A 15,284-nucleotide genomic window follows, 5' to 3' on the forward strand; every position below is an offset into this window, starting at 1 on the left:
AGTATGTGTCTGTGAGATCTGAAAGTGACCCAGGGCACGTCTGGCCACTAAAAAAACCCCTAACATGTGCACTCGGGCCGTGGTAGCCAGGGGCCACTCTTTCACACATGCAAGCAGGTACTTGGGCATGCAGAAGCGCAGACACTTCCCTGCCCTCTCAGTACAGGAAAGAGCCCTGGAAAGCGCTAGAGAGGGGTGACTAGCACCACCATGTCTCCACCCACTTATCCTACCAGTATTACATCAGAATTTATTGACCCTTGCACAGAGTTGTGATTCGTAGCTGCAGTTTGCAGAGGATTGACAGCCTGAAACTGGGTGTTATTTCAGGTGTTTTTCTGCCTTTTTTCTGTACACAACTTCAGGCTCGGCTTTCTTTCTCTCCACGACAGTTGCTGGTCTTTCCCAGGCGTGCGGCACTGCGGGGTTGCACGTTACCCTTGTTATAAACACGTAAAATAGAATAACACTTAACTTGGAATCTTATATTTGAGCGAGGAAACATACTCAAACAGATGGAGGGCACAGAATGATAGAGACACAGAGATACACATCAGGGACGCTCCTATAGGCTCGGTTGGGGGAAACGGGTGGAGAGGAACGTTGGTCCCCAACGAGGCGAGTTAACTGGGGGAAATTAGGTCAGTGTGTTCCCTCTGACTCCACAGCAAGAGCAGGCTGTGCGTGTGTGTGTGTGTGTGTGTGCGTGTGTGTGTGTGTGTGTGTGTGCGTGTGTGTTTTCCAGTGCACCTACAGTATAACACTCCACCACTATAGCAACATACTGTGCTACACAATCAAGGTCTGCTCCTGATTTCGTGTGTGTGTGTGGATTTGTGTACCTGTTTGAGACTTATTAGCATATGACCTAACTTTAATCTAGTTCACTGTCACCGCAGTGGCTTCTTCCTTCCTTGAGTCCAGACTTAACGGTGGTGTTTAATAGCTGCAGCAATAACAGCTGAAACTGTATTTATTATTATTCATTCAACTTATCTAACTGAGACGACAAACAAGCATGTAACTAATCATGGCATCATAATTAGCAGCAAAATAGTTCAGATTTTGAAACAACTAGATAAAGGTTAAGCGACATTTATCCCCAGATGACCTAACAGCATTTTGTAATAAAAGCTTTGGGGACAGATGGGGACAGTTCTGCAGCCAGTTGTCCTCCAGAGAATGAAAACGCTCTCTGCTACCTTCAACACAGCTTTGTCTTCACTGTCGCTCTTCATGTTTCCCGATCAGGACGAGTCACACATACTATAATTGATATGAGATTTAGGGGATATATTTCAGTGTAATTAGAATCTTGATAATTGGACTAATTAGATCTAATTGCTATATGAGAATGACTTTGATTAAAACAGGTTTCTCTCCTCAAAACGAGAGTAGGAAAAAAAAACAGTTGGGTGACATTGATGAGGTATAATACGACACTATAGCAATTTGATAATAATCATGTAAGTATGTGGTACACTACATAGGAAGAGGGTATATATTATCAGATAACAACTAATAGTAATTATTATTATTAGTAATAATTCGTCAATATCACACATGATGAGGTTTGCACAGGTCGAATGTGAGCTACCATTAGTATCTCATCACCGTGCTGAGTACACAAAATGTAAAGTAGTCTTTAAAGTGTAAAATTAATTCAGCATGTTTATCCTCGACCAAAAGCATTAAATTGGCCCGATCGAATTACAACAGCCATATTGAATCAGGTGCTTTGATTTTGCTCAGTGCTATTCTGTGAGAAAAAAAGAGGAGTATTGAAAATTACACTTGTAGACATCAAATAAACTGGAGGGTCGGCTGGAGTCTTTCAAGCGTGTTCAAACAGATATCAGCGGCACAGTAACGCTTGACAAAAAGATCATTCCTGACATGTTTTCAGACTTTTTCATTTGCCCAGAACTAATTTGCAATTGTCAATACCTGCAGTTTTTTAAAAAAAAGTGCATAGCATAGTGTTTTCTTTGATTTTCGACTTCATTATTTTTTTTATTTTATTTCTATGCCTTTTTAGATCACCAGCGTGGAAATGTGAAAACAATTACACAAGAAAGCCTGATCCTCACCCAATGAAACAAAGACTTTAAATAAAAAATATACATGTGTGTACTATAATATATAAACAATCATATCCATTGGAAACATCTCCTCCCAAAAGATGTACTTTGCAGTATTTCTGTCAAAGTAGATGACGTTGTCACCATTTGGAATAAAAAAAACTTTTACATAAAACCTCTAGTAGTTTTCATTCGTGTCGACTTGGTTCTACTTGTATCAGTATTATGTTTTTATGTAGTTGATACATTTAAAAAAAAAATTTTTTTTAATTTAATTTACAGTCCCACCTGTAACGCACACACAGTCTAAGCACTTGTATACAGGTCCCATACATACTGCAGATCTCTTTAAGACATTAGCCCACTTCATTCCAATTCATCGCGCTGCATTTATTTTACTTGATGAATAAAGTGCTCCTGACTGCGACACATAAATGAATGCACTATGTTAAACCGCTCGTGTGATTCTCCGACTGTCTGAACTGAATCTTACTGTTTCAAAGTCTTTGCTTAATAATGCATGAGCATCTGATTTGCACATTTGTGTCAGGATGCCTTATAAAAATCTCAATGAGCTCAGTCTCTTGTGGCTCAATAGATGGCAGTAATATCCCTCAATCACTTCAGTATGATTCCTTTCCTCAGTTAAAATACAAGAATATACAGGCAAGTGTGTGTGTGTGTGTGTGTGCATACTCTACTCGCTTGCATAGTCAAAAAATACTGTACACACCCTCTGTCTCTCACATTCGTCTACAGATGCACATAAACACAGACACAGAGATAAAAACCCGAGCTCCCAAAATGCGAAAAGACGACGCGGGGCGAGATGACATCATTAAGGCAAAATAAATAAAAAAATATCTGTAAATAATCCCTTTTGTCGGCATCTCTGTCAGTCCTCAGGTAATGTAGACAAACCCAGAATAAGTCAAACAACACAGCGGGAGAGACAGATGAGAGACTGCTGCGTCTTTAACGTCACTGTGAAAGCCAGCACTGCCACTGTATCTTTCTAATAGTCTGATTAGGTGAGGGCAAAAAAATAAAATAAAATTATCAGCCTTTAGCTCAAAGATACTGTAATGTGTGTGCTTGTAAAGATGAAATCAATAGCAGCAGCACCTTCACAGGGCATCAGGGAACAGCCGAGTCTCCAACTCAATACAATCCGTACCTATAACTGACAGAAATGTCTCATCTCACCGAACCCAGCAACTGCTCAGAGGTAAAAAGCGGCACTATGAATAATCGTGAAAACCATTTAATTGTGTCCCTTTGTGCGCAGTCTGCCCGGGCTCTGTGTTCATTTTTTTTTTTTTTTTGTATTCACTTTCCCTCAAGATAGTCTCTATGTCGTCATTTGTTGGCAGGATACGCTGGTAATCATTTGAATTCCCTCAGTATGTTCAGAAGATGTCAGGGAGTAGTCTCTGATCTTGTTTAATATGTGACCAGCAGCTATAAATTACAAACTCCCAGAAATGAGGAAACATGGGTACTTTTAAATCTCCAGGGAGCGCTCGCTTTATGTCTCTCTTGCACATACATACAGTAGACTCTCTCGCTGTCTTTACTCTCCCCCCCCAGTGCAGTAATGGTAATCTCCTCCCCTCAATTTAGTTGACATTCAAATAAAAACAAATACCTGAGACTTTTCTTGTTGAAATAAGCAATTTTGCTCTCAGTCTGTTTTGATGCTCCATGGGCATGCGGGTGCTACCTGGATGCTTTTAGCAAATTTGGCCGAGGTGTTTGAAATTCGGAGCTCTGTTTGTATTTCATACATTCTTGTTTTCTCATTAAAATCAAATGCTGTGAGCCACAATAAAGATGAAACGTAATTTCCACGCATTTTTGCAGAGGACTGGGAGACAACAACAACAAAAATTCACGGGGACATTATTGTTGTAGCTTGAGCAGCGTTTGGTTTGGCTTTAAATGCGACACTGTCACAAAGCAAATTAGCTGAAATACGACTGATTATTTTGTCCTGAAAAGCAAAGCACAAAGAAACACTGACTGTTGATTGTGCAGTCTTGAGATCTAAGTCAAATGTAGGCAAGTACAGATTTAATTAACAGACAAAAGAGGACTTGTGACTTCTGAAAGTATCAAATATAAAAATGATAGTATTGTGGGCAGCTGAATTTCTGTGATTCCTCACCAAATTCTTATGGAGTGCTTTCCTTTCCTTCGGGACAGATGAGGCCACCAGGCTCTGGAAATTGCTTTGAGTGTGCCTTGTTTATGTTGGGAAATTAAAATTGAGTTATATGCGATTTAAGCTATACCACATACAAACTCATTTGGATTTCCCTCGAAAGACACTCGACTACTTTATCTATATCTGTTAAGGAGGTGTTCTAGGCACGTCTTGTTGTCAGAGTCTGTCTGGTTGATGCTGTACATTTCAGCGTCTGTGAGGCACAGAAACCACTTGTCACCCACGTTTTTCTTTCTTTTGCTTTTTTTTCTTTTCTTTCCCCCACACATTTGAATTTTGCAAGGCTGAGCCGGGATAATGAGTGGTGAGACTTACTGTAGGGAGAATGTATACTCCTCCATCTCCTCCGCGGAGAGGTTCTCCATTGAAGGCTGCATCTTCTGTTTGTCTGCCTGCCGAGGCGGTGCACTTCTGCCGCTCATGCTGGGGCCACAGCTATTTGTCTTCTTGATTGGCTTCTTCTGTGAGGAGCAGAAATCGGGGAGAACACATGCGGATGTCATTTGTAATCAAAGCAGGAAACAGGCCTCTGAATTTATCTTGGGGGATGCACACGGTGACAGTGACAGTGTGCGTGGCGCTTTGGAGCCTCTCCTATATCTCACCCGCGCCTCAATTGACACGAGACAAGAATGACGGCAAAATCGCATACGGCATGCCATCCTTCAACTTGAGTTCATTTGGGAAACATGCGTACAGTGATGGTGGCGTTAAATATGTGATATTTGAGCAGCTGGCACTGTTTTTTTCCACACAAGTCGTTTACTGTCATCGTCATAAACACAGTCAAATGGAGTTAGGAAGTGGGGTTTTAAATTTTTCACTAAGGTACTTGGGAGCAGATATTATTTGTTAAGCCGCCAACATGTTAACGGCTTGCTTTCCCTGGCCGTGTCAGCCCTGCCTGTGTTGCCCTTGGGTGGGCTTAGTGCCTTTCTGCTTGAAGTTGTGAAATACACACTGATGTATGTTAATGAGACCCACAGTTTGGAATAAGCAAGCTGCCTCTTTTTTCCACCCCTTTCTGACTCTACCTCTCTCCGTTTTATTTTTTATTTTTTTCTTCATCTTCCCTTTCCTCCATCCCTCTCTGTCTCTCCCTCTGAGATAAACTAGGCCCAGGAAGTAGTAAATGGGCAGAGTCCCATAAAAGCTCCATCCGTTTTCATAGGGCAATCTTTGCCAAAGCAAGCTTGGATTCCAGAGTGATGATCACAATAAAAAGGTGGAAAAGAGTGAGAGAAAAAGGCAGAGAGACGGGGGGGGGGGGGGGGGGGGGGAATGCAGGAGATATACCACAATGTTCTCCAGTGTCTCCACACAATAAATTTAATGCAATACCTTAAGAGTGGATTCCGTATATAGCTGAATTCCTGCCCTGTGGGCAAAGTGGTCGCCTGGAGAAAATTCATTTTAATTAGGCCTGCACTGCAGGTTGAAGGGCTGAAATCTGATCCCTAGCGCTTCCAGGCTGGGGCAGGTTGGAGATCACTCCACTTAATCATTAGACAACTGGGTTCCAACCAAGACATTTGACAGAGTTAGCAAGGTTTTAAAGATAGGCCAAGAGGGGAAGGAAAAACATGGTCTGCAGAGGCTGCAGAGATATAAAACCTCATATCAACAAACTCATTTATTTAACAGGTCATCCCTGATTAATGGTGGTCCAAAGAGCCTCTTGTACATCAGCAGGAGGAGGTTAGTAGGAATAAAGACGGGCAAGAAAGGGTGGTGGGTATATGTGTTTGAGAGAAGGAGGCTTGATGTTGTTCATAGGCGTCTAACTACCTCAACAATAACATCACAACAACAAAAGGCCGCAGCAGAGGCACAATGGAAGGGGCGGACCGGGAGGCAGCAATGCCAGATCAGCACATGGAGTAATTTTGCAATTACCACTTCAAAGTATGGCAGGTAACACGCAGGCTTTGATTAATTTAGCTTAAGTCGTCTGTAGCCCAGGAAGAGGCGTGTTTAGAACGGTTTGGAGAAGAAGAAAAAAAGGCGAGGCCTGGCTAGCGTTGCTGATTTCACACAATTTGAGCTGCTTTGGCTTGTCAAGCAGATCAAAACTGGCTTTGAAGGCTGAAAAATACCTGTTAGTGTGAAATGTATTTTGACAAATCTCAGATAATAAGCCGGGGAGGTGCGCGCAAGGCCGCAGAGAGGGGCGGGAAGGAAAGGGAGGGAATGGAAGGGGAAAGCAGAAAGGGTGCTCATTTTAAGGGTGGGAACACTTCCCCTTAAATCACAGTGTTACCTTGTAGTGATTCCCACCCTCTGCTTTCTCCCTGCATGGATCACTCTTCTCTCCGGTGCTTCCAGAAATGGCTCCTGATGAGAAATTCTTGCCTGCACGCCCAAAAGAGAAATAATGTGCAGTAAGTGTAAAGAGGAAAAGAATATTTAAGGTTGTTTTCTCTTGCATACCACACTTTATCATTATAATTTCAGGCCTGAGTAATATTAATACACATATAATAAAAAAAGGGGAAGAAAAAATATATAGGGAGATACAGTAAGATATATAGATATGGATATATATGCAATTACAAATGATGAAAAATCAAAAAATAAATTAAATTTTGGTTATGATACATTTTCACACATTTTCCCATCATTTCCCTTCTTCTGAAGTGTTTTTCATCCTCCATTTCTTTTTCTCTTTTCTCTGTCTCGCATTTTTTTTCTTGCTGTAATTTAAATGGTAAGCCGCCAGATGTGTGTCTCATGCTTGAAGAGTCGAAGATCTGCATTATTTAGCATATTAACATTCACAGAATTTAAAAAAGGGTTCCTGCTTTGCCTGGAGGTTGCAATTAAGTAAACCTTAGCTTGATACATGTAAAAATCTCACTATGTGAAACTTTTTTTTCCCCCCGTGGAACCAATCACATCTATATACTACATATGGAAGACTCAGCAATGATATAATTTTTCTCCTGCTGTGGGATTAAATATATCAGTAATAATAACTTAAATATTAGCCACACATCAGAAATCCTCCTGACAGCTAAATTTTTACTGCATTTAAATGGCAGGAAGATTCTGCTCACCTCTATTTTTCACAGAGTCTGAAATCAGATTTCACACTGATGTAGTTTTTAATTACCACCCCTTTGCTGGTAAACATTTGCCCTGGTGTTATAGTTATTCTATTCTCAGGATAAAATTTTTATTTCTACATTATAAAGACGTTACATAACCGTGTACTCAGTTGTGTGGTCACATCAGGGCTTGGGATAAACACACTTGCCAGCCACAAGATTAAAACAGCAGGTGACTAGAACTGACCACTTTGTTAAATGCAATGTTTTGCTCTCTTTCTTGTTAGTCACTGCAGGCCAGGCCCTTTCTGGTTTCAGTGACCCCCTCCAGAAGACTCTAAGCCAAAAAGTGCTCAGTAATGACTCAAACAAGGAGAATAAGAGCCTGAGAAATATACCTGGTCTTTCAAACTCCCTTGTTACCAATCCAATCGAGCATTCACAGTATGCACAGAGACTCCACCCCTGCAAACCACAGGAACTAAAGGATCTAAACACCATGGGACACTTTCAGACATCCTCTGTGCCAGTTTTTACTGGTTAGAACTGGTTTGGTGGCATGAAAAGAACTTGCACAATATTAGACAAGTGATTTTAAAGTTGTGTCAAATTGGTGTGTCTTAGTATAAAGAGTATAAAAAAGTACAGGTCTTCAAGTGTCAAAAAATCAAAGAATCTTTTTGTAAACTATAGGATGTTACCCTACCTTGTTTTAAAAAGCATAGTCGGATTAAATAGCACACAGCGACACTGCTGACTTTAGTTTACATTGGACAGAAGTCTTTTTAATGTTGCACATGAGCACTACGTCTGTGCTCATGTGCAGACAGTCTGAGTCAGAACAATGCAATGCTCTCACACACAAATACACACACCCCTCATACTCTATTAGCTGAAGCATCAACCACATAAACTCACAGACTTGGACCACCGTGGATTAGGATCTTTTCAGAGACTGTACTATCACACACACACAAACACGAACTTATTACACTAGGCCCCACTTGCTTACGCTCAGACGCTATGGAACGAGAATCAGTGCGGAGGCAGCATCGACAGCTCTGACAGCTAAAGGCTACGTCCATGAACTCAGAGTGCTAGAGCTGCCACAACTCCAGCCTCCCTGGGCACCCAAGGCCAACAACAAACTCCTTGTTTTCCCCCCTGTGCTCTGAGCTATAAGACCAGAACACATACTCATCCACTGCACACACACACACACACACACGCACACACACTCTGTATTGATGCACCCACACACAAAAAGGCAAAGATATTAATATGTAGAAACTTGCATATATGGACAAACATTTTCCAGGGTAGAAATGTAAGAGTCTACCTCACAAAACGCATAACTCAACGCGCCTCTTTTCTTTCTTGCTTACACACAAAAACAGGCCAAGTAAAGAGAAAAGCCCGAGGCCTGTAACACCGTCGAGACCCCATCACTGTGTTACTGGTGAGATGGAACCAGACTGAGATGGCAGTTCTTGTTCACCTAGGCCCTTAATTGCCTGATGACTGGTCCAAATTTACAGAGGAATCGAAGGTTAGCAACTCACGGATTACCCTTGAGTCTGTCAGGCTCTCATGTTGAGGTTGCTATGATACGGTGCAGATTTATTGTTGCTTCACTCAAGTTTTTTTTCTTTCTTTCTTGTAATCCATTGCATTTTAATGACTATCAAACACTGCAGTGCATACTAATGTCTAAATAGTTATGTGCCATTATATCAGGAGTTACCGGTAAATTCTGTAGGTCTTGCAGGTTAAATCTGTCTACATCGCACCTGCTGAATCAAACACAGCCTTCACTTTTCTGGGAATTCACCTTCCATTGTGTTTGTCCCATGCAGTCTGCTTATACTAAAGTAAAGCTTTAAATGTGTGTTTCTGCATACATTTGGAAGTTGGACATTAACGTTGTCGAATTAATCATCAGGAAGTGGCATGCGGCTGATTGAGAGTTTATGATGTAACATCGCGGTTCGAAATGCTGATGACTGGGAGTGGCCTGGAGGGGGGAAAAAACATCCTGAAAGTAAAGGGCAATGCTCCAAAAGAGAGATGAGATGAGGAATCCTCGAAATCACCATCTATGCTCAAGGGGATGGATGTTAAGATGCCTTTGTGGGATAAAATAAATAAATGAGTTCAAAAAAACGAGAGAAAAAAAAGGAAGCAGTGTCATAGTTACAGCAGACTCATCTGCATGCTCACAGTGATCCACTAAAGGCTATCATGAAACAAGATGCTAATCTAATTAGTCATTTGGGTTCAAGTAAACCCATACTAACTGGATCATTCAGTTAATGCGAAAGGTCACTTAACCCATTGTGCCTCCAGCCGATCACTGCGGTAAAAAGCCAAATACACTCCGTTCTGCTTGGACAAGTCAACTGACGTAAATCAGATTATTACCATCCGATAGCTAATAATAATAATATGAAACAGAAACACATTAATGCCCACATAAAATTGTTTTGATTGAAACTCGTCAGAGTTATAATCTTGGTTTGGGATGTCAGGTTTCGTTCCGTATAGACACCTCACCAACGCTGTGTTTCTTCTGTGGGGATTAATTAACTTAAGGCCCAAGGAATGCAATCTTCAAGTCTCACTGTCAAGCTCTGCACTGTGCAGATTATCGCAATGACAAGAGATCTCCATATACTTGTCCTGACTCAGAGACAAATGGGTAATGAGGAAAATCTAGGCGTTACATGCAGAGAGAAAGTGAGCTCCACGCAGAAGACATCAGAAACAGGGAGGCATGAAATAGGAAAGAAATGTCTGAAAACCCTCAGACTTGACTAAAAACTGAGAAGGAGGTGGGGTAGGGGGGTAATTCGTTCCTCTTTTCCTTGCTGAATTGGATTTCCATTTTTGACTAGGTTAAAGTTGTCCATCCAATCGCTCCATTCAACCTTGACGTATCACCCCATCTGAACACCATAATTCGCTCCAGAGGTAATGCAACATGAACGGATCTGTATGCAAATGAGGCACAAACGTCAGGTCGGCTTAGGGAACGGCGCAGATGAGGTGTTGTGCAGGACACCTTTTGATCCGTTATTTCACTTGCGGATTGGGTTCACTTCCCAAGCAACCTCCTCACCTGTGAGAATGTGCGTGCGCGCGAGTGCGTGTGTGTTGACATCTCTGCCTGCGTGCAAGCCAGAGTTTGAAGCCGTGTGCGGTGAAGAGACCTGGTACCTTTTGCCTTGTGTGGCAGAACATAAATCTCCCATAGTGAGTGCTCCTCTCCCTCCCTCGCTCTCTTTCTTTCTCTCTGGAAAGGCAGTCAGTTCGTTGGGGACACTTCCCTTGTGGGCGTTAGGATCTCTGTGGGGGGTCACAGGTCAGCCAGCGGAGGAAGCGACAAGCTGTGAAATGTAAAAGACCAATTTCTTCCACATGTTTCAGTGCTGGGAGAACACTGCCAAGCTGTCAGCCGGCATCACGTTTAAAATGGGCCAGGGTGCTACCCAGCAGACCTGTCACAACTCATTTGTAATTAAAAAGCCTGTGTGATGTTTAAAGCAGAGCACCCCAGAAACTTTTGAGGACTGTTAAATAAAGATGAGCTGTGCGTGCAAAAAAATAGAAAGAAAGAAAGCGAGAAAAGGAAAAAAAGGCCAGTGTATTAATAACAAAGAAGCTAGCCGGTCGTCTTTGTTGAGGATCAATACCAAATGAGTCTGCACTTGATTTGTGGCAATGGCCAGAATGCTAGATGACTAAAACTAGTATGTTTTTTAAAATAAGGAGATGGACTCTAATATTATCATTATTATTATCAACAAAATCATTAGCCCCAATTAAATGTGGTTATGATTAAATATGTGATTTCAGCATTTTTATCGCTTAGCTCAAACTTTGGACATTGTAAGATTCATACTTATATCACTTCACTCCATTTCAGTAATGAAATGAAGCAAAAACTATATTAACCCGGGCCCTCTACTAATATACCTGGGTTGGACCACCACATAAGCAAGGAAACCATAAAAAAACATTTCTCCTACGTAGCTAAAGGATACCTTAATACCTACGTTGTATGACACAGGATATTATCTCTGCATGCTGTAAAAGGGAAGCAAAGGAGCGCCCATCCCTCACTTAAACATGATTTGCTTGTGTTAAGATTTAAAGAAGTAACTACAGGACACAGGAAGAGGTCACACATACATAAGGGAACACACGAACTCTAAAAGCCTCTCCTTGACTTGAAGCAACAGTAAAGACTGAACCAAGATGAAGTCTCATAACTAAATCTAAAATTTCATCATCTGTTTTATATCTTATCTTCCTAAGGAGAAATCATATAAAATAAAGCTAACCGGATGTTATTGAAATGGTGAGTTGTGGATAAAAAGGCAGATGAAGTTAAGATGGTAATCAGAAATGCATTGCAGCATGTAAGCACCTACTATGTATTGAACTTAAAGAAGGAATTTCAGTCAACTGGCAGAAAATTGCTATATAGCTCTTTTTATAGCTCGAACTCGGTAATTATAAGTTAGTCATCCACAGTGAACCAAAGCCAGACCGCAAAACACAGCAATGTGTGTCTTCCAGGTCATGTAAGCATGTAAAATGTTTGGTTTGGCTCAGCTGGACACAGAATATAAAGAAGAAAATGTGGTTATAAATTCCAAAACCTTTGTTGTGCTAATCATGGCAGCTAGGCTAACCACTGTTCACCGATAGCTAGCTTGATTGGACTTATTTAACCAGCACTTTACATGCCAGGTTTTTGTTTGCTTGCTGAAGTGGTGGTTTTATTTATCTAAATGTCTGTCAACTATCAGGTTCTGCTAATGTTGTGCACGATACTTTGCCTATGCTAACACTAACATTAGAGTCTATATATTTTACACATAATCTAACTGAGAAAACAAATATAATGTCTGTCTGTCAAGCATTCCCCTACCAAACCCTACCCTCAAGCACATTCACCTCAGTGGAGCTTTGCTGTAAGGGAGGCCTGTCATTCTTCTTTTCCCAGTGTTGGTGACATTAGGGTGACATTTTCTCCACACTGTGGCATAGTTGGGAGTTGTAACATCGGAGCCCTACCTGGCAGAGATGAGGAAGAGCAAGCAGAATCAGCTGACAGGTTGAGAGGGGACCCCCGGTGAGAATGTACCACAGAGGGATCTCCCGCTCTGCAGCTGGGGTCTGTACAGGGCTGCTGTTGGGACTGGGGATGAACGAGCTGAGGACAGAGCTGGTGCTGCGATGGGGGCTTGGGCTGGAGTGGCAGCTGGTTCTGGTGGACCTCAGATTGGGGAATGATAGGTTGTTTAGAAGTGGGGATCGATAGAGTGATGCAGTGCTCTGGTCTCCGAGATGCTCCAGGTGGGAGTCTCTTTACCTAAAACACAAGAAACCAGAAGAGGAACAGGCCTGCTTTGCGTGTGTCAGAGGTCTGCATATGTGTTCAGTGAACATTAATAGCTTGTAATAATCAGTAGTTATGTGCATAATGTTCCATTGCATCATCATTGTTTGTGGGAGAACATCTTGCTGTATGAATAACATTACAGGTGTTCAAAACTGCAGGCACAGAGAACTACTAGCATTTGTCAAAGTGTGCAGTAAAACAATTCAATTAAATCTATAAATGTGACAAGAATATTGTGCTTGTTGTTGTGCTGTGCATATGCAGAGATACAAAAAAAATATCCCACAGCAATCAAAGCAACCGTACCAACAGTAATGATAATGCAGTAATACAAACAACATGTCACAGTCAAAGAGACAAATAAAGAAGCAAATCCAAGACAGAGAGCTTTGTTCTGGTTTTTAATTCAATTAAGATGTTTACTAATCTAATCAATGCATCAGCTCTAATGCTTTCAGAATTGCTGGGTAAAGATGTGGTTCTTGTTTGCTCTCTGGGGCCAATTTTCAATTTCTCTGTAAAAGCTTTTTATCGTTGAAAATCCAAAAATCCACCCCCCATCTTTTCAGATCCACCGTTCTGCCCCCTAAACATTCCAAATAAAAGAAGAGGATCAGAGTGAAAAAGACACAAAAAAATGGCACACACAAGCACATGGTTTATAACTGAGACCAAGAAATAAACACGCACATACTGTACCTGCACGCAATTACGAATTTAAATAGAATAATCGAGAGGTTCGCGTCATCAAAACAAACATGTGAACAAGGGGTTTCGTAATTGCACACACACCTGAAAATACAGGTTGCACAGCCAGTGGTCGAGATCAGAGGAGATGAGGGCTTCAATCTTTTTAAACTGGTCCAGCTGTGTGCTGGGCTCGCCCCTGACCAGTGGCGTTTTGAACCTGTGCACATAACAGAAACCTGTCACTGTACAAAGAAATGTTGATGAGAAACACTCATAAAAGTTGCAGGTTGCATTTTTTTGGACTGCAGGTATTTTCTCTGAAAATGAATTACAGCCATCCATTTTCATTACCAGTTATCCTATCTGGGGTAACTGGGGGGGCAGAGAGGCAGGGTGCACATGCTAAAAACTAACACGCTTGAGCTAAAGAACTTGTCTTTGGACTGAGTTAGGGGGAAACTCGCAGAATGACAGAGGGAAACACGTGAAGATCATTTTGCTGTTCATCACAGTGGTTTTGACTCACCTGCCCTCGACCAAACCGAGACTTGGCCCACAAGCAGGAAATGCTGCCCAGGCCAACGCAGAGCTGACGTGACTTCTGTCTCCCGGTGCTGTGATCAGCTGGAAAACCAGCACCATGGAAGGGATGATATTACAGGTGGAAGGTAAGACCTGGATAAACATACAGAGTAATATAAGGAAAGAAGAAAGTTGCTCACAGTTTCAGTCAGCTGAGCGCACATGCCTCCAGGGCGCATGCATTAACGCATGCACACATGCAGACACATCAACAGCAGAGTATCTCATGCTAACTGCCTTTTAATCTACATCCTACACTTGAATCCTCCCGTAACTTATCTGCTGTTTTAGGATCGTTCTAAACTGCCACTCTAACCCATCGAGCTCAGAAAATTGCCTAAAAGGAGATGTCGGCGTGATAAAGACTGCGGCATCAAACACTGCGAAGAGGGCAACTCGAGTTTGCTGTTGTAGAGCGTGAGCTGACAGTTACCGAATTTGTGATTCAGAGAAGCCATCATCAATCAGACTGATAATATCAAGGGTGTCTTGCGCGAAGCAAAAATTGTTAGTGGTTAGCAGTCAATGGAAAACACATACATTCTTATTTACCCAGAGAACGGTGGGTTTGCTTAAAAAATGAACTGACAGTGAGGTGCGTGCGACATCATCCATCACTGGGTGGAAATATTTTATCCCTTTATTAGTTGTAATGGAAAATGCAGAGGACTTGTTTTAACACATAAATCATTTGTATCCCGTTCTCTTCAACCCCCCGCCCCCCCTGTAAATCAGCCTTTGGTATGCACCTGTGAAATGATGGGTAGTAGTGTCTGACTCAGGACATAAATTTATGGAATAATATCAGAGATTATAGATATTGAGGATATTCATATTATTCATTTACTGTAAGAAATGTGACCTGCATAAATAGTCATTTACGTGCGCGCGCAGTGCCTTTGTGTAGACACGTGGGCATATGTGCGTATGTGGTGAGAGGTTTGTGAGACTTGATATGCTTCAGAGTTTTTTTCTGCTCCTCTGTTTATGGAGGATCTACTTAAACTATTATAAATATCCAGGTTGACTTTTTTTTTAAAGTGCTGAGGGGAAATTAACGGCTACAGTTGTGCAGTTTACAGTAAACTGATAAAAAGTGATCTTTTAGCAATAAGCACAACACATGACAAAAGATTTAAAAAGTGGAAAAGACAAGAATAAATTCATATACCTCCAAGGATCTTTCCTAATTTTCTTCCTGTCCACTCCCCTCCTCCCCTCTTTAATTAGAATGTGGATCTTTTTTT

General features: G+C 41.6%; 1 protein-coding gene across 1 annotated transcript in view; it reads right to left on the minus strand.

Moving 5' to 3' along the window:
- ofcc1 (orofacial cleft 1 candidate 1) overlaps nt 1-15,284 on the minus strand; it is a 74,401-nt gene that overhangs the window by 38,998 nt on the left and 20,119 nt on the right. The window contains exons 12-16 of the mRNA XM_085417765.1: nt 13,982-14,130; nt 13,558-13,672; nt 12,438-12,735; nt 6,569-6,660; nt 4,624-4,769 (exon numbers count right to left, since the gene is read on the minus strand). Coding sequence (XP_085273891.1) covers nt 4,624-4,769; nt 6,569-6,660; nt 12,438-12,735; nt 13,558-13,672; nt 13,982-14,130 — 800 coding nt within the window. The remainder of the gene's footprint in view (nt 1-4,623; nt 4,770-6,568; nt 6,661-12,437; nt 12,736-13,557; nt 13,673-13,981; nt 14,131-15,284) is intronic.

Source organism: Rhamphochromis longiceps, linkage group LG9, assembly GCF_057381845.1.
Source record: "Rhamphochromis longiceps isolate RC_006_pf linkage group LG9, R_longiceps_female_GT1.1, whole genome shotgun sequence".
In the NCBI taxonomy this organism is placed as follows: Eukaryota; Metazoa; Chordata; class Actinopteri; order Cichliformes; family Cichlidae; genus Rhamphochromis; species Rhamphochromis longiceps.